At 34.2% G+C, this 20,711-nt stretch overlaps 1 protein-coding gene across 3 annotated transcripts in view; it reads right to left on the reverse strand.

The window, feature by feature from the left end:
* Positions 1 to 2,129: 2,129 nt before the first annotated feature.
* Positions 2,130 to 20,711, reverse strand: part of nf1a (neurofibromin 1a) — an 83,525-nt gene continuing 64,943 nt past the window's right edge. The window contains exons 42-59 of one of the 3 annotated variants that reach the window (XM_051128550.1): positions 19,396 to 19,610; positions 19,187 to 19,248; positions 18,941 to 19,082; positions 16,029 to 16,130; positions 15,728 to 15,868; positions 15,445 to 15,571; positions 13,903 to 14,034; positions 13,674 to 13,809; positions 13,371 to 13,537; positions 13,159 to 13,281; positions 12,915 to 13,033; positions 12,155 to 12,255; positions 10,384 to 10,526; positions 9,192 to 9,238; positions 7,134 to 7,350; positions 6,642 to 6,719; positions 6,094 to 6,147; positions 2,130 to 4,423 (exon numbers count right to left, since the gene is read on the reverse strand). In XM_051128550.1, the coding sequence (XP_050984507.1) occupies positions 4,281 to 4,423; positions 6,094 to 6,147; positions 6,642 to 6,719; positions 7,134 to 7,350; positions 9,192 to 9,238; positions 10,384 to 10,526; positions 12,155 to 12,255; positions 12,915 to 13,033; positions 13,159 to 13,281; positions 13,371 to 13,537; positions 13,674 to 13,809; positions 13,903 to 14,034; positions 15,445 to 15,571; positions 15,728 to 15,868; positions 16,029 to 16,130; positions 18,941 to 19,082; positions 19,187 to 19,248; positions 19,396 to 19,610 (2,249 nt within the window). In that variant the 3' untranslated portion in view covers positions 2,130 to 4,280. The remainder of the gene's footprint in view (positions 4,424 to 6,093; positions 6,148 to 6,641; positions 6,720 to 7,133; positions 7,351 to 9,191; positions 9,239 to 10,383; positions 10,527 to 12,154; positions 12,256 to 12,914; positions 13,034 to 13,158; positions 13,282 to 13,370; positions 13,538 to 13,673; positions 13,810 to 13,902; positions 14,035 to 15,444; positions 15,572 to 15,727; positions 15,869 to 16,028; positions 16,131 to 18,940; positions 19,083 to 19,186; positions 19,249 to 19,395; positions 19,611 to 20,711) is intronic. The other 2 variants (XM_051128551.1, XM_051128552.1) reach the window with 2 other exon arrangements.

Consider the following 20,711-nt stretch of genomic DNA (forward strand, 5'->3'; position numbering starts at 1 on the left):
GGCTACAAATCAAGCCCAAAATGATCAGCCCTCCTCCAGCATGCATGTCTTTTGGTATGAGGTGTTTGTGCTGATATGCTCTTTAGGTTTTCACCAAACTTGGCGCTGTGCATTATGGCCAAACATCTCCACTTCGCTCTCGTCTGTTCAAAGGACATTATTCTAGAAGACTTGTGTGCAATGTTTTTTTTTTTAGATAGAAGAGGCTTTCTTCTGCCAAGCCTTCCAAACATGCCATTTTTGTCACATATTTTTCTAATGGTATTGTCATGAACTTTATCATTTAACATGTCAACTGAGGCCTGTAGAGTCTGAGGTGTAGTTTTTGGGATTGTCTGCCGTTTCTCTGAGCTTTACACGGTCTGATCTTGGGGTGAATTTTCTGGGACGTCCACTCCTGGAAGGAGAGGTGTCTGTTTTAAATGTCTCCCACTTGTGAATAAAGGTCAGATTGTTTGGAAATGGCCGTATTACTCTTCTCAGATTGATGGCAGCAACAATTGCTTCTCTAAGATGATTGCTGATGTCTTACCTCCTTGGCATTGTGTTAACACACACCTGAAGGCTCCAGACCAGAACTGCCAAAGCTTATGCTTTTATAGAGGCGCTCAGACTTGCCGATGATCAGTTCATCAAAGGTATTTGATTAGCAGTGCTTGACTGTGATTTACCCTCTTAATTCCAATGTTAACAGTAAGGGTGTCCTAACTTGGCTTTTCCATTTTGGCTTTATTTTTGTTCAGTAAATAATGACACGGTGCAATTTCCCATGTGTTTTTGTTCATCTGAGGTTTTATTTTCAAAATTTTAAGACCAGCCAAGGACTAGTTTTTTTTTAATGATGTCCTGACACGAAAAACCATGGAATTCAATAGGGTGTCCAAACTTTTTCACATGAATGTATCTTTTTGTGTCATTTAAACTAGTGCTGTCAAACTATTAATCACGATCCAAAATAAATGTTTTTGTTCACATACAGTTGAGGTGAAAAGTTTACATCCCCCTTTCAGAATCTGCAAAATGTTAATTATTTTCCCAAAAGAAGGATCATACAAAATGTATGTTATTGTCTATTTACTACTTAGCTGAATAAGAGATCTCACATAAAAGATGTTTACATGTAGTCCACAAAGGGAAAATAACAGTTGAATTCAAAAGTTTAAATCCCCTTGATTCTTAATACTGTGGAGCATCAGTGAGCATTTGAACTTTCTGTAATAGTTGCATAAGAGTCCCTCAGTTGTCCTCAGTGTGAAAAGAAGGATCTCAAAATCATACACTCATTGTTGGAAAGGGTTCAAACACACAAAAATGCTGGAAAACCAAAGAATTTGAGGGACCTGAAGAATTTTTCTGAAGAACAGCAGGCGGTTTAACTCTTCATGACTCATGAACAACTATCACTAAACAGAGAAAACACAGCTGTGGATCAATCAGGTAACATATTAAGAATCAAGGGAATGTAAACTTTTGAACGGGATCAACTTTATAAATGTAACTATTATTTTCTCTTGTGGACTATATGTAAATGTCTTTTATGTGAAATATCTTAATCAGGTCAGTACTAAATAACATGCGTTTTGTATGATCCCTCTTGTTTTGGTAAAATAATTAACATTGTGCAGATTCTGAAAGGGAAATGTAAATTTTGACTTCAACTATAATATATGAATACACATACACACAAATCGCATAATTGATTTATATATACACATTATGTAATGTATAAACATAACATTGTTCTTAAATAGGCCTATATACATGCATGTGTGTGTATTTATATATACATAATAAATATACACAGTACACACACATATATTACGTAAACAAAAACGTATTTTAGAAGCGATTAATCATTTGATAGCACTAATTTAAACATTTCTTTCTTGTAGAGAACTGTAAAGATTGATTCCAGATGTTAGACAGCAAGGTAACAGGATTGAGGGAAACTTTTATTACGAACACTGGTATAATTAAATTGCCATGTTATACATGTACAGCAACTAACCGCTTTACAAAAAAGCAAGTAATACAATATCACATATATTTACACTTGTATTTATATACCTTCCAATTTTACACAAACATATTTACAGGTGACAGATACATTGTTTACAGATGACCAATGCAATTAAAAATGTGGCAATGCATCAGACAAACACATTTTGAATTATATAAAATAACCACTTTTTTAGTCTGTTTATGATGAGTACATAAGACAGTTTAATTACATACGCAATTTAAAAGGCTTAGGGGCATGTCATGTGTCCTATCCGCCATCATGGCAGTCAAGACTGTGCCTTTATAACTGTCTTAAAGTTTGACATATCAGATTAAGTCAGTTTTAGATTGGTAGTAGCAATGCAACATCTTAGATTGAAGGAAAAAAAAAAGTTATGTTCTGGTTATTCAGAGTAATGGATGGGGGAGGAAAAAACAAAAGACAAATGTTAGACTTCAAACACTCATTGGATCAGCTTCCTTCATATTTTCAATTCATATTAAAAACTGTAAATTTGATGTGAAATTTGCACATGTAGAGTAGGAATAAACATTTCAAGTTTCGCTTTTTGAACATAAAACTACCAGGGCGATATTTAACTGTAAATAGTGCTCTAAAATGACCACGTTTGAACATACATTTTTGGATCTGCAAGATAATACGCTGTAAAACAAATGAAAATGTAAAAGAAACACACAAATGAAATGAAAAAAATGACATTGATTTGGTCCCAATTTTAAGTGTGAAACATCTGTTACTCATGTATTTCAACGCAACCTTTTCAGAAACACAAAATTAAAATGATGCATAAATATTCCATCCTCAAACATTTGGCAGGTACCCTTCTTTAGTAATACAAGTTTCCCTTTAATAACCATTTCAAAGCAAACACGTCATGTAGTTTGAGTCTGTTACTTGTGGATTTGCAGATGGACGTAATAACAGATGGAGAAAACATATTGCACACAAAAATCGCCCGCTTCAATTTTGACGGCCATTGTACGTTGAATACACTGTGAAGCCCTGCCAACTTAAATGGCACAATTGTGTTTCATTTTGCAATTCACTTGTTAGGCGACGAGTGAGAAAACGATTAAATTAAACATGGCTACAATGTGAGAACTGTATGGAAGAAATAATTATTTAAGGCATACAACATAGACGAGACAGACATAAAAATATACAAAATGGAGTTCACAACAGTTTCCCCCTCACAATATTGCAAACTAGTCTTTGGTGCAATGTTACTATGTCAGCTTGTGGCGGGATTGGGATTCCTGTGCCGTACGTGAGCCGTTAGTGAGACGGGAACAGGGGAAGGTAAAAGTGTGCGCAGATATTTCCTGATCACACACTTGAATCATGTGCAATTTTGTACACACACATAGTGTTCAACGAAACAAATAAAAAAACATATTGCACCACAGTGAGACAATGCTAAAACGTGAATATTAATGCCAATTTGTGCATTTTGGGAAATGATGGATACGTACTCATCCGTTGAGAATCATTTTTTCCGACGGCTGATGATAACGACCGCAAAGCAAACCTTCATGTGATCTCCGAAAGGATTATCTACATTTAGAGAATAAATATTTAGATGATATTCTCGTATTTGATGGTCACATGGTACTGTTTACACGTATGGACGTTATGGTAAATGTTAAAGCCGCAACACGTTTCATAATTAGTACCTGTTTTCCCTTCCTTAGCAAGGTCTTGCCTATTTTACAAACTATACACAGCTGAAAACCCTGACAAAGGCACACAATGGATAAAATAAGAACCCAAAACATGTGATCGTTATTATCGTCAATAGTATAGTACACGTATAATCTCGGATCGCGATCCAGATTTCAAGCCTGTGGATTTCAGGACAGGACAGGCCGCGTGTCCAAATGGAAAAAGGCCAGGATGATGAGCCTGCGAGTCTCCACAAGGTTGGTCATCTGTATGCTGTAGTGGTTGATCAGATCAGTTTCTCATTCATGTGTTTCGATGAGGACAGAATCTCAAGTTTGTGCAAAACGAAGAGTGGACGCCTCAATTTAGCATTTCAATGTGGTCAGTCCCAAGACATTTTGGATGTTGAGTGCAACACGGAGAGTTCAGTGCATTCTCCCGAAGAAGTTCGTTTAGGCAAGTGTGTGGCAAGCTTCGACTGGTATTAAAAAAAACAAACAAACACTTAAGCGGTTCTTCGATGCAGGAACCTTGTTAACTGGACGACGGAAAGCAAAAAGGATTCGTGGAGTAGGTAGAAATGCTTCAGATCTTTTCAGACGATCTTTTTGATGCTTGGCCGTTTGAAGCTGCCTGCACTGCGCTGCTTCTGTACCTGGCTGGCTGACCCGTGTCGCGCTCGCCCACTGGTGGAGAGACTCGATGTGGGAGAAATCTCAACGTTCTCCTTGTCGATGCCTGCGGGAGAGAGATGTTATGTAACACCTGTTTGCAACTGTTGCCTGTTCTTCCTTAAAATCCTTTACAATAATGTTTCAATCTTAATTTACGTTTATCAAATGCTTTCAAACATTAACTATTGGTCAAGTTTCACAGATATGTGCTTTGACATGGAGTCTGGCTGTAAGTACACATAATGAACAGTAGGTGTCTCAGTGCACTACATTATGACACAGAGGAGAAAGTCTCATGCAGGGATCCTGTGAACACACAAGTGTGCTTTTAAAATGTGCCCGGTGGTCTATATCAGCATTACTATTCTTCTAGGTTCAAATTTCCTAGCTGTAATAAAGCGAAAAACTATAAAAGGCTTTTCACACTCTGTTTAACACTGAGTTTAAGTCTTCAGTAAGATTTCACACTTGTAATTTTTAAGGCCAAGCTGCTTTAAACTTTGGGTTTTCATGCCTTTAGCTGGGTGCTATATCTGAATTGTGATGCCAAAGTATACTACCAAAAAACCAGTGTGGTTCTGTAATAACATATCAAGTTATTTAGCAACAGTCATCTAATCATAAACTGCTTTAGTATACATCAAATTAAAATTGTTAAACAAAATCCTAGTAATATTATATATGTGCATTAATTACAAATTAATAATAGCATTTATATAAAATATTTTAAATAAAAAAAAAATTCCACATCTATATAAAAAAAACACTAAATGTACTATATAAAAATATATTGCAAATATATAATAAATATATAACATTCTAAAATACAATTATATATATAATTAAATAAAGATTGACTGCATAATTGAATTTTATCATGCAAACTTAAAAACTATGTTACTAGGTTATATATACACTATATTACATATTGTATATATTGCAAATATATGACAAATATATAATAAATGTATAACTTACTAAAATATAATTAACAGACATGTATATATAATATATAATTATATATTACATTACAAAATACAAATTCTGTCTAGGTTTTTTTTTGTAATTACATTACAAAAATACAAATTCTGTCTATGTACAAAAAATATTAACTATAATTAAAAACTAAATATATTATATCTATATATAAACAATGTAAATGTGTGTATATATAGACATATATATATATATATATATATACATTGTACAATGTAAATGTATGTATGCATATATATGTATATGTATGTATGTTATATACACATATATATATACACATATATATATATATACACACACACACATATACATAAACATACATATATATACACATACATACACAATTGCATTGCATATGTACACATGTATATGTGTGTGTGTGTATATATATATATATATATATATATATAAAAAAATATATATATATAAAAAAAGTAAAAATTAAGAGAGGTGAGTAACAGCATAACAAAGGGTTACAAATTACAATGGCCTCACAATTTTGAGTGTGAAAAGCCTTTAAGAATGCTTTTAAAACTGCAAATGTTCAGTCGTCAGCTGCGTTTGTAAGTGTCTGTAACCAGGCCCTTGTGATCTCTCTTCACACTTCCTGTTAAAGCAGTCCCTCTTGCTTTGATCTGCCAGTAGCATCTACTACTGACTCCAGCTGTAGATTTACAATTCAAACACTGTGCGAATGGCAACAACTGCTATTTTCACACAACGGAGGTCGATGAGTACCTGGGAGGACGAGGTGAGGTGGGAATACGGCCGACTTAGAGCAAGGCAGACAGGCTTCACACAGAGAGAGTAGAAAAGAAAAAAAAAAAAAGACATGAGTGACACATTCACAACTCAAAAGAGGACAGGAAGGACAGATGAATGGAAGAAACAGGAAATCAAAATAAAAATGGCAGCTTACAGATACATCTAACTGCGTTTTACTCCAAAAGCGGAGTTCTGCTGAACAGTGAAGCTAAGCAGTAGTTGATATTAGCTCAAAATGCAGATTAAATCCATAATCAAAAGGAGAAATTAGTGAGGAAGGAATGTGATTTAGACATTCACTAAATCATCTAGTGACTTCTGTTACATACACATGGATATAGAAATACCTCCGTTTATGAATATACACCCTTTAATGGCCAATTTAAACTCAATTGTATCACACTGCCACCACTGAAAAAAAGTAAAGACAAGAAATAGGCACTTAAATAAGTTACCACAGTTCGCAAACTATAGAACTGGACATTAATTGCCCAACACAGCTCTATAGTTTAGGTTTGTACCAGCTGTTTTCGGTGGCACCTCCTCTGTGGTTCGTGGATGGGAGAGAGTTGGGGACCGTCTATAAACTATAGGGCCCTCTGAACCGACAGCACATTCCCAATGAAAAGGAGACAGAATGCAGTGAGGTTAATGAAGATACAAACGCAAAGCAAAGGTGTCAAATGCACACACAACCACTGTCAAAGCCCTGTACGATAGTCTAACCTAAATCTCGCACAAGCCAGAGAAACTGTGAACCCGTCTCGAGGTGTGAAAGTAGACAAAGCGCTGACCGCAAATGCAACAGAGCTGTTACTGTGTTATTGTTTTTATTGCTAGGGTATGTCGCAATGGCATCACATGAGTTAGCGTTATCGTTACTCACGTAAATCGCATTTACGTGAGCAGGTGTGAGTAGCTCGTGAAGAATGTGAACTGTGAAGTTACGCGAGCGACTACGGACTAATTCGTGCCTACGTGTGTGTGTGCGTCATGATGCAGTGAGCGCTGACCTGGTGAGTGCTGTGAGGTGGCGAGAGACGTCATGGAGTTGGACAGGTTGAGGTTGGCCGTGATGCTGAGCTGGCTCTGGACGGTGGGCGGATACGGAGAGGTGGGGGTGCGCAGTGACTCCTCCCCTCCTTCTTCTTCGATACCAGGAAGGTAGGTGTCGATCAAAGCATCCAGGAACTTAACCACGAGCTCGGCATAGTCTGGAATTTGGGTTTGCTGTTGGAAAAGTAGGTCAGATTAAAAATGATTTAATCTTAGGTAACATATTTGGGTCACTAGATATGGCACGAATAAATCTGAGGGATATTGTTCAACCGTTTCATCATAATGAGTCTACGTTTCATTACACTAACCTTGAGTATGAGTAATAGTGACAACAGGTAATGACTGGAATAACCTACATCTTTAGGACTTGCTGGGGTCAAATTAAGCAATAATGATTGTGCTCCTTATTCCACCCCTTTTTTGGCTGTCAACATTATTCAAGACATTTAAATGTCATTGTAAGTTTTTTTCTTTTTCTTTCAAGACTATTGTATAATCAGTCACACTACGTTTTTTTTTATTATAAACCGGTTTTTGCAATGCATCACAACATTTTCCAACAAAAACGTGTTCATAAATTGTCATATAAACAAAACTCTTGCATAATTCTAGATATGACTGCATATTAAAGAAGTACAAACAGTTTTTTGCACAGAAAACAAATGAAAACCATTTTTCCCAATATGTTTTAAAACCGTAATAATAAATAAATAATAATACAATAATATTATTTGAACAGTAAGATCTTTAATGTTTTTTTTTTAAAGAAGTCTCTTCTGCTCACCAAGCCTGCATTTATTTGATCCAAAATATAACAAAAGCAGTAACATCGTGAAATATTTTTACTGTTTAAAATAACTGCTTTCTATTTGAAAATATTTCAAAACGTAATTTATTCTTATGATCAAAGCTAAATTTTCAGCATCATTACTCCAGTCATCAGTGATGATAGAAATAGGCAATGATGATGCTAAATGATGATAAAGACATTCATAATATTACATAAGATTTCTATTTCAGATAAATGCTGTTCTTCTGAACTTTCTATTCATCAAAGAAACCTAAAAAAAAATTAATAATTAATAATTATAATAAATGTTTTTTGAGCAGCAAATCAGAATTAAATGATGTAATGAAGTAATGATGCTAAAAATTCAACGTTGAAATCACAAGAATAAATTACATTTTAAAATATATTCAAATAGAAAACAGTTATTTTAAATAGTAAAAATATTTTAAAATTTTACTATTTTTGCTGTACTTTGGATCAAATTAATTGAAGTTTAGTGAGCTGAAAAGACATTAAAACATTAAAAATCTTACCGTTTAAAAACTTTTGACTGGTAGTGTATGTGTATACACACACACACACACTTTATTTAATAAGACCTGACATTTTGTGGTGAACCCAGTTAGCTATGGGGTAAATCCTTTTTTATGAAGAAAAGTAAAGATTTAAAGATTTTTTCTAACATGTATTTCATGAGAATATAATTGAAATAGAATATTTTTGAAAAAATATAATTAAAACAAAATTTAGAAGTCCTCATTGAAATCTGATAACACATTACATTAAAAATGCTGTCAGGGCAAGTAAAATTGTTTCCAGCACATGAAAATGTGTTTCAAAAAACAAGTAAAATAAAGGTAATTAAATAGCAATTTAAAAAGTTAATTAATATAATATCATGTTACAGTAAAATATATTGGCAGGGCAAGTAAAAACCTGAATTACTGGCCTGACAAGGCAGAAAGAAACCATGAAAGAAGGAAAACAGTTCCTTCAGCAAGGGATACATAAGCAATACATCCCTGTCATTTACACCTTCTTAAACCACACAGCAGAACTGTGGGAGAGCAAGAGGGCAGAGACACAGGATTGGTGCGAGAGATGTTTGGGGAAGCCGTTTTGGTCAATAAATCTAGGAAGCTGCAGAGAGACCGCAGCACACAATTTCTTCACTGCACTCTGTTGGAAAATAAAAAGTGTTTATGGGAGCAGTTAATCATACCTTAGAGAAGGGCCCGGCAAACCTCCAAAGGCCGTTGAAACCGAAACCTGTGAGTCAGAGAGAGAGAGGTGACAGCAAGAGAGTGATGGAGAGTGAACAGAAAAAAGAAAATCATTCAAACATCAAAACTCGGTTGATTAAAAACTGTAATGATATGCACAATAATAATAATAATAATAATAATAACTAACATCAATATACGCTCTCAAATTTCATTAAAAAAAAAAAAAATTAAAGGAGAAGTCCACTTCCAGAACAACAATTTACAAATAATTTACTCATCCCCTTGTTATCCAAGATGTTTATGTTTTTCTGTCTTTAGTCGTAAAGCAATTATGGTTTTTGAGGAAAGCCTTTCAGGATTTTTCACCATATAATGGACTTGATTGGTGCCCCAATTTTGAACTTCCAAAATGTCGTTTAAATGCAGCTCCAAAGGACTCTAAACGATCCCAGCCAAGTCGTATCTAGCGAAATGATTAGTCATTTTTTTTTTCAACAAAAAAATTTGGTATACTTTTTAAGCACAAAAGCTCATGTAGCACTAGCTCTGTCCTGCGCGTTCATGACGCTACGAATCACTGTGTACTCCGGCTCAAAAAGGTAGAGTATGGTGAAAAACTCCATCTCATTTTGTCCTACAACTTCAGAATCGTTGTACCTTTTTGTTTGTAAACAGCATTTGACTTACTTGCACTTCCTTAGTCTTTGCTTTGTAAACACTGGGTCTGTAGTTCCGCCTACGTTCCGCATGACCTTTCGACGTGATTCAATAGTACGTAGCGTCGTGGACGCGCATCCCAGAGCTAGTGCTACACAAGCTTTTGTGCTTAAAACGTATACAAATGTTTATTTTCCGAAAAAAAAAAAAAAAAGGCTGATTGTTTCGCTAGATGAGACCCTTTTTTCTCAGCTGGGATCGTTTAGAGCCCTTTGAAGGTCTATTTAAACTACAGTTTAGAAGTTCAAAATCGTGGCACCAATGAAGTCCATTATATGGAGAAAAATCCTGAAATGCTTTCCTCAAAAACCATAATTTCTTTACGACTGAAGACAGAAAGACATGAACATCTTGGATGACAAGGGGTGTAAATTATTTGTAAACTGTTTTTCTGGAAGTGGACTTCTCCTTTAAGAAAGCATCTGCCAAGAAATCTGAATGTGAATAAATGACTGGAGAGATTGGCTTTACTCTGTAAGCAGGACGGCTGGTATTGAGGAGGAGACTCCTCATGATAGACCACATTCTGAATGATGCCGTGGACGGGGTTCAGGAGGTTGGGGTCCTGGCACATGGAAAGGACGGTGCTTAACTTGGAGTCCAGCAGGTTGTGGCTATATTGGATAAAAATGACACAGGCAACGTGAATGTCAAACTACTAAATATCCACCTTATTCTTTAATGTAAAAGTAAGCCTATGGGTGAGACTTCCCACTCATTAGCCTCTATAGAGAAATAACGAGAACAACAACATCATCATGCAGTAAACATCAAAACTGTCTGCACTACAAACCAGTGTGCTCATAATTAAGATAATCCATTAAAATAATATGGTAAGACAAAACAATTTGCAATACCAAGCAGCAGAATGAGCTGTTTTGTACAGCTAAAAATAGCTGGACGTGAATGAGACCAGAAGATTTTTACAAATAGTGGACAGGAACAAACAAGATCACTTTCATGTTACGAAAGCGAATTAGTCTAGATTACCTAAATGTATCTGAAAGGCTTGTTGTTAGGTAGGTGCAGTAAAAAACAAACACAACATTCTTCAAATATTTTCTCTCTGAACTCAACGGGCTAGCGGATTATTATTTGAAAATGGGGCTTTTATTAGTATTATGTATTATTAATGTATTAGTCAGACCAAATACATTAATAGGTATGAATCACCATGATGATTAGTGATTAGGGTGTACATTACAGTAATGGGACACTCCTTATATTTGATCAAGAACTTAGGAACTAGTGTGAAATTGTTTTTATATCTAGTGTATGCAAAAACACACTTCAATTACACACACATAGACAACCATTCAAAGGTTTGGGCTCAGTAAGTTTTTTTTTTTTAAAGGAATTCATAATTTCTGACCCTGGACCAGAAAACCAGTCGTAAGTAGCATGGGTATATTTGTAGCAATGGCCAACAATACATTGTATGGGTCAAAATGATCAATTTTTCCTTTTATGCCAAAAATCATTGGGATATTAAGTAAACGTTCTATCATGTTCCATGAAGGTATTTTGTAAATTTCCTACCGTAAATATCAAAACAAGAAAAATGCTTCATCTGGACAATTTTAAAAGGTGGTTTTCTCAATATTTTGATTTTTTTGCACCCTCAGATTCCAGATTTTTAAATAGTTGTCCTATCCTAACAAACCATACATCAATGAAAACCTTATTTATTCAGCTTTCAGATGATGTATAAATCTCAATTTTTACAAAAATGGACCCTTATGACTGGTTTTATGGTCCCGGGTCACATTTTATGCAGCAAGGATGCGTTCAACTGATTCGAAGTGACAGTAAAGTAATTCATAGTGTCACAAAAGATTTCTAAATAACAACTGCTGTTGTTTCGAACATTTTATTGATGAAATAATCCTAAAAGTTTCTAAAAATATTAAGCAACACATTTGTTAAAGACATGATCGCTTTATACATACGGCTTTTATTAAAGCATTCAAATTTGGTTTCAAAGCTCAAGCATGCTTGTTTGACACGAGAACCAATGAGGTTCGTTGTCAAGTGTCATGCAGACAAATTTTAGCTCATTTTTGTTGGATAATTAAAAAAAAAAAAAAAAAAAAACCAAAACTTAACAACTCATTTAAGTATCTTTCCATTTACGTCAACAGTGAATCTCTCAAAATATTTTTAGCATGGGAAACTATGGGAGAATAATGGACCTTGACTGACTCAGAGTGATGTGTTGATATGTAATATGACAGATACTCACACTACTGGAAAGACCTTGGGGAACACAACACTGGCCTCAGCCAAATACTCATACAGGATCCGCTGATGAAACTCATCCGTAGTATATTTCACCAGTGTTGCCTGCAATTAAAAAACAACACTTTGCTATACAACCGAACATATAGTAAAATAAAAACATCATAGTAAGAAAAAGAAAATTAGTCATCCTTTTTTTTTTTAAAGGGACAGTTCACAAGAAAAGAAAATTCTGTCATTAATTACTCACCTTCATGTCTTTCCAAACCCGTAAGACCTTTGTTAATCTTCAGAACACAAATTAAGATATTTTTATTGAAACCTGAGAGTTTTTGACGTGGCATAAACAGCAATGGAACTACCACGTTCAAGGCCCAGAAAGATAGTAAGGACATCGATAAAATAGTCCATGTGACATCAGTGGTTCAACCGTAATTTTATAAAGCCATGAAAATACGTTTTGTGTACAAAGAAAACAAAATCACAACATGTCAGTTGCGTTTCTGTTTGTATGCAAGGTCAGAAAGCTCTTGGATTTCATCCAAGATATCATAATTTAGGCTACAAAAACAAACAAAGGATTTATGGGTTTGTAACAACATGAGGGTGAGTAATTAACGACAGAATTTTATTTTTGGGTGAACTACCCCTTTAAATTTCCTGTGCTATACATAAAGAAATTGGCCCCCCAAAAAATAATTCCACCTGCAGGAGGATTTCAAGCACAAGTTCAAGTGCAATATAAAGTAGTATGAATCACACACCAGTACAGTGAGGAGCAGCGTCTGAATTTTCGGGTCTGTGAGAACATTCTCATCGAGGAGGACGTTGGACTCCGACACAGAAACTTTGCGTAAATGGGAGTTGGCTATTCGCTGAGTTTCTGGAATGAAGAAGAGGTGTTGGCAATTCAAATCATTATGAAACCTAATTATGATTTATTGCACATAAACTGGCACTGGGCTATAGCATAACACATTTGATTTATAAGTGTAGTTAAAAGCTCACCTATCTCATAGTCATTCTCAGAAACCCGTCTCATCTTTGGAGGCGTCGTGATGCCGGACTCCATGTCTGGTCTCTTTGGCGCTTTTGAGTCCGAAATTAGATGATCAAAACTCTTTCTAGTGCCTAGAATAAAAATAAAACCACTTAAGTATGAAGCAAAACTAAAGCTACAGTATGTTAAAAAGCCACTTGAAAGAATGAAGTCATCAGACCGCTAATACCCAGAAGTTTCTTCGCATTGGCCTGTGATGGCTGGCCCATGTCTACGCTCATAGATTTGCGTGGGCGAAGGCTGGTCTGGCCCATGGCAGAGTATGGAGGTGCGAGACTGCGCTCTGACACTTTCGGAGAAGCCCAGGGCTGGTTTTCACGCAGCAGCCTGACACATAATAGAGTGAGAGAATCAACAAGCAAGAAAAAAAGTAATTAAAAAAAAACTCAAGTGTGGTTGAAAGTAGATGTTAATGGGAGAATGAATACAGGAAATTCAAACCTGTTTAATAAAAAATTCTCACCTGCATCCAGGCTCCGTGTCGTACACGGAGTACGTGTCCATGGGAAAGTTCTCCATGGTAACTTCTGAGAGAAGTAATGACTTCCTGTGCTTTAAGCTGCAGCGGCTTCTCACCTCCTCAGAAACCGTGAGCAAAGCTGTTCGCAAACATACAGTTTAGATGTATCAGGCTGAATTTAGATACAAACCATGTCATTTTCTAACAGGTTGTGACTGTTTGCTTAATATACCTGCCAGATAAGCCACACTCTGCGTGTTCACCTCAAACTTGTCACAGCTGCGGTGTTTTCCCACCAGGCCCAGGAGTGTATGAAGAATACGAACTGTCCTGGCCACCGTGGTGGAAGAGGGATGTCTGTATCCTAAAGGAAAGAAAAGGCAGATATGATGAACAAGACACATGGAAGACATTTTACTGATAAACAGCAAATGCTCAATGTGATCAATTGATAAAATTCACTGTTAATGCTCATTAATGCTCAATACATTAACTGGTCTGTTTAAATAATAGTAATGCATACTATGTCAACCTAGAAGAGTGGATAAAATAAAAAGTAGAAAAGTATTATTATTAATAAACAGTTTCATAATTGAAATTGCATTACTTTTAAGTAATATTTAATATTTAAGTAATATTATGACATAAAAGAAAATAAAATAAAATGAAAAAGAACAATAATAAATGAATAAATAACATGTTGAACCTAATTTATTATTATTATTATTATTATTATTATTATTATTATTCCCCTGAAAACATTGGCCCAGATTAGTTTTGCGTCAGATATTATGATATAAATTAAATTAAAAGAAAAAATTATATATTAGTTTTGATTTTTCATATTATGACATGAAATAAAGTGAAGTGAAAACTAATATAAAATGTGCATGTTGAACCAGATTTTTTGTTATTATTATTATTGTTATTATTAAGTTGAAACATTGGCCCAGATTACTTCTGAGTCAAATATTTAAGAAATTAAAAAAATATGACATAAAAGAATAAAAAAAAAATAAATAAATAAATAAATAATGCATGTTGAACCAGATTTTATTACTATTATTACTACTATAATATCATTATCATCATCATCATCATCATCTAGCTGAAATGTTGGCCCAGATTAGTTATGAGTCAAATATTTAAGTAAGACTGACATAAAATAAAATGAAAAAAAAAAAAAAAAAAAAAAAAAAAAAAAAATCAATAAATAATGCATATTGAACCTGATTTATTATTATTGTTATTATTATTGAGCTGAAACTTTGGCCCAGATTAGTTTTGAGTTAAATATTTAAGTAAAATTATGACATAAAATAAAATAAAATGAATTAAAAAAATAAAGTAATAAATTAATAAATAACGCATGTTGAACCTGATTTATTATTATTATTGTTGTTGTTATTATTATTATTATTATTATATTATCTTCATTATCATCTAGCTGACATGTTGATCCATATTAGTTATGAGTCAAATATTTAAGTAAGACTGACAAAAAAAAATGAAATAAAATAAAAACAATAAAAAATAATAAATGAATAAATAATGTATACTGAACCTGATTTATTATTATTATTATTATTACTCTGAAAATAATGGCCAATATTAGTTTTGATTCAGATATACATGTCATATTATGACATTTAAAATGAAGTGAAGTGAAAACTAATATAAAATGTTGAACCTGACTTTTTTTTTTTTATTATTTATTTGTAGAAAGCAGCCAATGGACATTTATACTATAGTATAATCCACTTTTAATCATTACCTTTGAGTAAATGCCCCACTAACGCAAAATTGAAGTTGGAGGCAAAGTTGAGTCCCACAAAATGGTCCATTTGTTTACAATGCCATTCCAGAGGCTTCCGGATCTCCATGAAGACCTCCTCAGGACTCTATAGAGGGGTGGAAATGTTTTAATGAAGATAACGGCTATGAATTCTTATACTACAATACAGTTGTCCTTGATCTTTTAGCTTTTCATTTGAACAGCTATGTCAAAACATGTTTTAAATCTGTGGTTGTCTAAATGTGGATTTCATTCGGGGCACCTTATCATTAAACACCCGGAGGCTGTCCAGCGTGTGCAGGTTCTGCTCCAGTAGGGCGGTACCAGCAGAGTACAGATTCACTTCATCCAACTGAAGTACAGCCACAGCCACCCAGAACAAAGCTTTATGCATGGGAGAGTCCTGCAGATCATTAGACACGCACAAACAAATCTATTAATACGTCAAGTGTATAATTTCCGCGTCACCAAACTGAATAGCAAAGATATTTTCTAACAGGTTTCCGTAAACACTTATACATGTCTACAATGAGAGAAGGAAATAAAACACAACATGACTGCACCTGATCGAGGAGAGGCTGTAGTTTTGTGAGGGCAATGACGGTGGCCTCAATGAGAACCTGGCTGTTGTAATTATCCGGCCCCTTTAAGCAGCTCTCCAGCCCCTGTGCAGGAACAGCATTAATCAGACAGAGCGGCGGAGCATGACGCCAGCAAATAGTCTGAGCGAATGACACTACAGCAGCTAGACTAGCACTGCACCGCATTCTGCACAAACACACTTAATACAACCCAAATATTCACAATTTCCAGACAAAATAGTCACAAAAAAAGCAAAAAGATGTCCACCCATGTATTTAAACAATGGGTCATTTTTTAGGAATATGCAGGAATTGACATTGTGAATTACAGGAAGAGGAAATTCAATAACATTGAATGACTACAAAGAAATGTGACTAGTTCAAATGTTTGGCATGTTGTAACAAACCATGACTAAGGTTATGTTCACAATTGGTGTCTTTTTTTAAACTGCCAGCGTCTAATCCTATGCGCGTTGATTGAACGTTGTTGCGTTTTAGGTGTCCCTTTTTCGAGACCTGGCTCGCAGACCCTTCCCGATCCCGCCCTCCCTCCTCTCTCTCTCTCCCACTTCAACTTCACTTCCTGTCTAAATACTGTCCTATCAAATAAAGGGCAAAAATGCCAAAAAAAAAAAAAATAAAACACCAGCGCAAGAGTGAACTTCCTCTTTCCTCCATATTCATACTCTTGCAGCTGTTGTTATAGCAACAAAAGACGCCCTTGGCTGCAACGCTGGCAGATCTTTTTTTTTTTTTTTTAACTGTCAACTTTTTCTTGTCAAAAAAGCCGTGAACATAGCCTAATTACATCCAATTATTTTATGTTGAGTAACTTTCCATTTAACTGATTTAACACAACTCAACGTTGTTCAATACTGTATGCATTTCCACAGTTATCAAAATAGATTTCAATTTGTCCAAATAAATGTTTTTTTAGATTTTTAGATGTTTTTACTTTATAAAATAAATAAAGTAAATAAAATAAATCTTAATTTAGTGACTGCATAATATGCTACAATTTAAAATGCAGGGGTTGGTCAGTTTTTTGGTCCCACTTTATATTAGATGGCCTTAATTTCTATGTACTTGCATGTAAATTAATCATTTGTGACCCTGGACCCCAAAACCAGCTGTAAGTCACACGGGGATATTTGTAGCAATAGCCAACAATACACTGTATGGGTCAAAATTATTGATTTTACTTTTATGCCAAAAATCATTAGGATATTAAGTAAAGATCACGTTCCATGAAGATATTCTGTAAATTTCCTACCGTAGATTTTAAAACTTAATTTTTGATTAGTAATATCCATTGTTAAGAACTGTTTGGACAACTTTAAAGGCAAATTTCTCAATATTTTTATTTTTTTTGCACTCTCAGATTCCAGATTTTCAAATAGTTGTATCAATATCCAGATATTGTCCCATCCTAACAAACCATACATCAATCGAAAGCTTATTTATTCTTCCAGATGATGTATAAATCTCAATTCCAAAAACTAACCTTTATGACTGGTTTTGTGGTCCAGGGTCACATTTGATGCAATGCATACATGTTTTTACACAGTACTTATATTTTAAAAAATACCTGCAAGTAATTGCATCCGTAAATAATTTTTGTAATTACCTTTATAATTACACTGTTGACCCATCCCTTACACCTTAACCCACCCGTAAACCTACCCATACCACCAAAAATACAACAAAACAGTAATATTGTGAAATACTATTTAACAGTAACAAATATTATTTTAAAAGTACCGTTTTAAATTAAATGTAACTTAGTGTGACGTCAAATCTAATTTATTAAATATAAATAAATGCACATGCTCATCTTTATAGGTGGCATTTTAAAAATGGATCTAATGTGTGTGTCCCCATATGTTAGGTATATGATAACATGGGCAATTCATAAGAATTCCCATTTTAATTCTACCTCTATTAATTTAAAGAAGAATTCTGCATCCTGACCACCTCAAATCAAATTGAAATATTAAATTTGATTCTTATTCCATTCTAAATGGTGCAGAGCTATGGTGTTCAATACATTTTATAAAAAAGTAAACATCAGAGAAGACCACATTATATACAGTTGTCAAAGTTTTCATACACCTTGAATAATCTGCAAACTTTATTTAACCAAAATAAGAGGGATCATACAAAATGCTTGTTATGTTTATATTTGAACCCTTCCCAACAATGATTGTATGATTTTGAAATACAGGAACAACAATGCATTAAGAGCCAGGGGGTGAAAACTTTTGAAATTTGAAGATCAGGGTAAATGTAACTTATTTTGTCTTCTGGGAAACATGTAAATATCCTCTGTAACTTCTAAAGGGCAGAACTAAATGGAAAAAAAAATGATATTTAGGCAAAATAAAAAATATAAACGTCTCATTGATTTCAAAATCATAGAGTCATTGTTGGAAAGGATTAAAATACACAAAAATGCTAAAACACCAAAGAATTCGTGGGACCTGAAGGATTTTTCTGAAGCACAGCAGGCAGTTTAACTGTTCAGGACAAAAAAGGGACACATGAACAACTATAACTAAACAAAAAAAAAAAAAAAAAAAAAAAAAAATCAGGTAACAACACTATTAAGAATTGAACATTTTTATAAATTAAACTATTCTTTTCTCTTGTGGACTATATGTAAACAGCTTTTATGTGAAATATCTTATTTAGGTCAGTACCAAAAAAAAAAAAAAAAAAAAACATGCATTTTGTATGATCCCTCTTATTTTGGTAAAATAACAGTTTGCAGATTCTGCAAGGTGTACGTAAACTTTTGACTTCAACTGTAAATGCACCAAAAACAAAAGATTTAAGCCTATTAAAATCAAATCTAAAATTGGGCAGTTTGAGGAAGAAAAACAGACAGAGCTAACCCGATCAATGCTGAGCAGAGGACTGGCTTTACTGAGAATACGAATGATCTGTTTGAGCTGTCCGTGAGTCACACGTTTACTGATGCAGCCGAACACCACCAGCGCCCGTGGTTGAAGAGATGGGTTATACTGGAATGCAAACCTGTTCAAGAAAAGAAAGTACAATTAGTACAATTAAATATAACTGTACTGTGATTTTCAGTTGTAACTGTTTTACAAAACACTTGTGAAATGTTTTCAACACACTTTTGTGCCAACTCGGTCCACTGATCCAGCCATTTGCATCCGGGAATGTCCCTCATACAGGCCTGGGGAAAAACAATAATTGGTAAATAAGTAGTTACGGAAATCAAAAATGATTCTTTAAAAAGATCAGAATAGTGCTGGAGATACACAAACAGATTATAAATACTTTAAAATGACAGCAGTGGCTATACACAATGCAGATAACTAACCTCCATGATCTCTAAAAGAGCCTCTGTAACCGTTTCGAGGGAAGACAGAGCAAAGGTCTCTCTCTCGTAGGAGCCCGGGGAGAACGAGCGGTCTCTGTAGCTGGAACGGAAGGCGATGACCGCCGCAGATTTGACCTTACTGATGCCGAACAGCAGGTAGAACTTGGGCAGGGAGAACTCAGTCAGACTCAGACGCAGCACCTGTTTAGTCTCCTCTGCAGAGGCAAAAACCAGAACAGCAAAATACATAAATAAATAAATCAGACAGATCATCTCACGTTAAAACAAGCTAATGTCTAGCAAACAACAAATCAGCACTACTGCATAACGACGTAAGGAGAATACTCCCATGTAGCACATACATTTAAGGCATTTTCATTCAAAATCAAAAATACTTGGCACAAAATGGCCCTTTTTACATTAAGTCTGTTATACTGCAACAAAATGACTTAGCATCATTACTAGGGCTGGGTTTAAAAATACATTCTATTTTTACGAAACAGTATTGATTCTTAAATGCCAAGAATTGATTAGTCTAGCCTGTTTTCAGTTTATGAACAGAATATTATAGCGCACCTCCCATCTAATAAAATATAAGCTTGTGCTATTGATATAAAACAATATCTTGGATTTCAAATTCTGTTCATTTTATTACAGTACTCAAACAATAAATACTGTTTTGGTGTGACACTGTAGCGCCTCAGTTCAAGAGAAGTGGCACATTAACCGATAATTTCCACAGAAAAACCTATTCGGTGACCATGACCTCAGCTAGAAAACTCTAGAGAGGAGCATTTTGCTAAATATATGCACCATACAGCATTATATGTATATATATATATATATATATATATATATATATATATATATATATATATATATATATATATATATATATATATATATATATATATATATATATATACATACATACATACATACATACATACATATATATATATATATACATATATATATAAATAAAATGAATGTTGTATGGTATAGTAATTTAAGCATTTGCATACAAATCGGTTTATTATATCTTACAGCATTACTTTAGAGATATTTTTTTTCCTTGAGAAAATTTGGCATGTACTGTACCTGATAAATACTCTAAATAATCAATAACAAATCACAAGCCAGTGAATCAGGACAGAATCAAATTGTGAAATTTCAATTGTCAAAACCCTGCCCTAATCATTACTGTATTCAATTTTTTTTATATTATGATTTTAGATTTTTTTTAATTGATTCATTCCTTTATTAATTTTAAATTACCAAAAAACTTTTAACAAGTACAGATTTTTTTTATGTAT

This window comes from Labeo rohita, chromosome 15, assembly GCF_022985175.1.
Source record: "Labeo rohita strain BAU-BD-2019 chromosome 15, IGBB_LRoh.1.0, whole genome shotgun sequence".
In the NCBI taxonomy this organism is placed as follows: domain Eukaryota; kingdom Metazoa; phylum Chordata; class Actinopteri; order Cypriniformes; family Cyprinidae; genus Labeo; species Labeo rohita.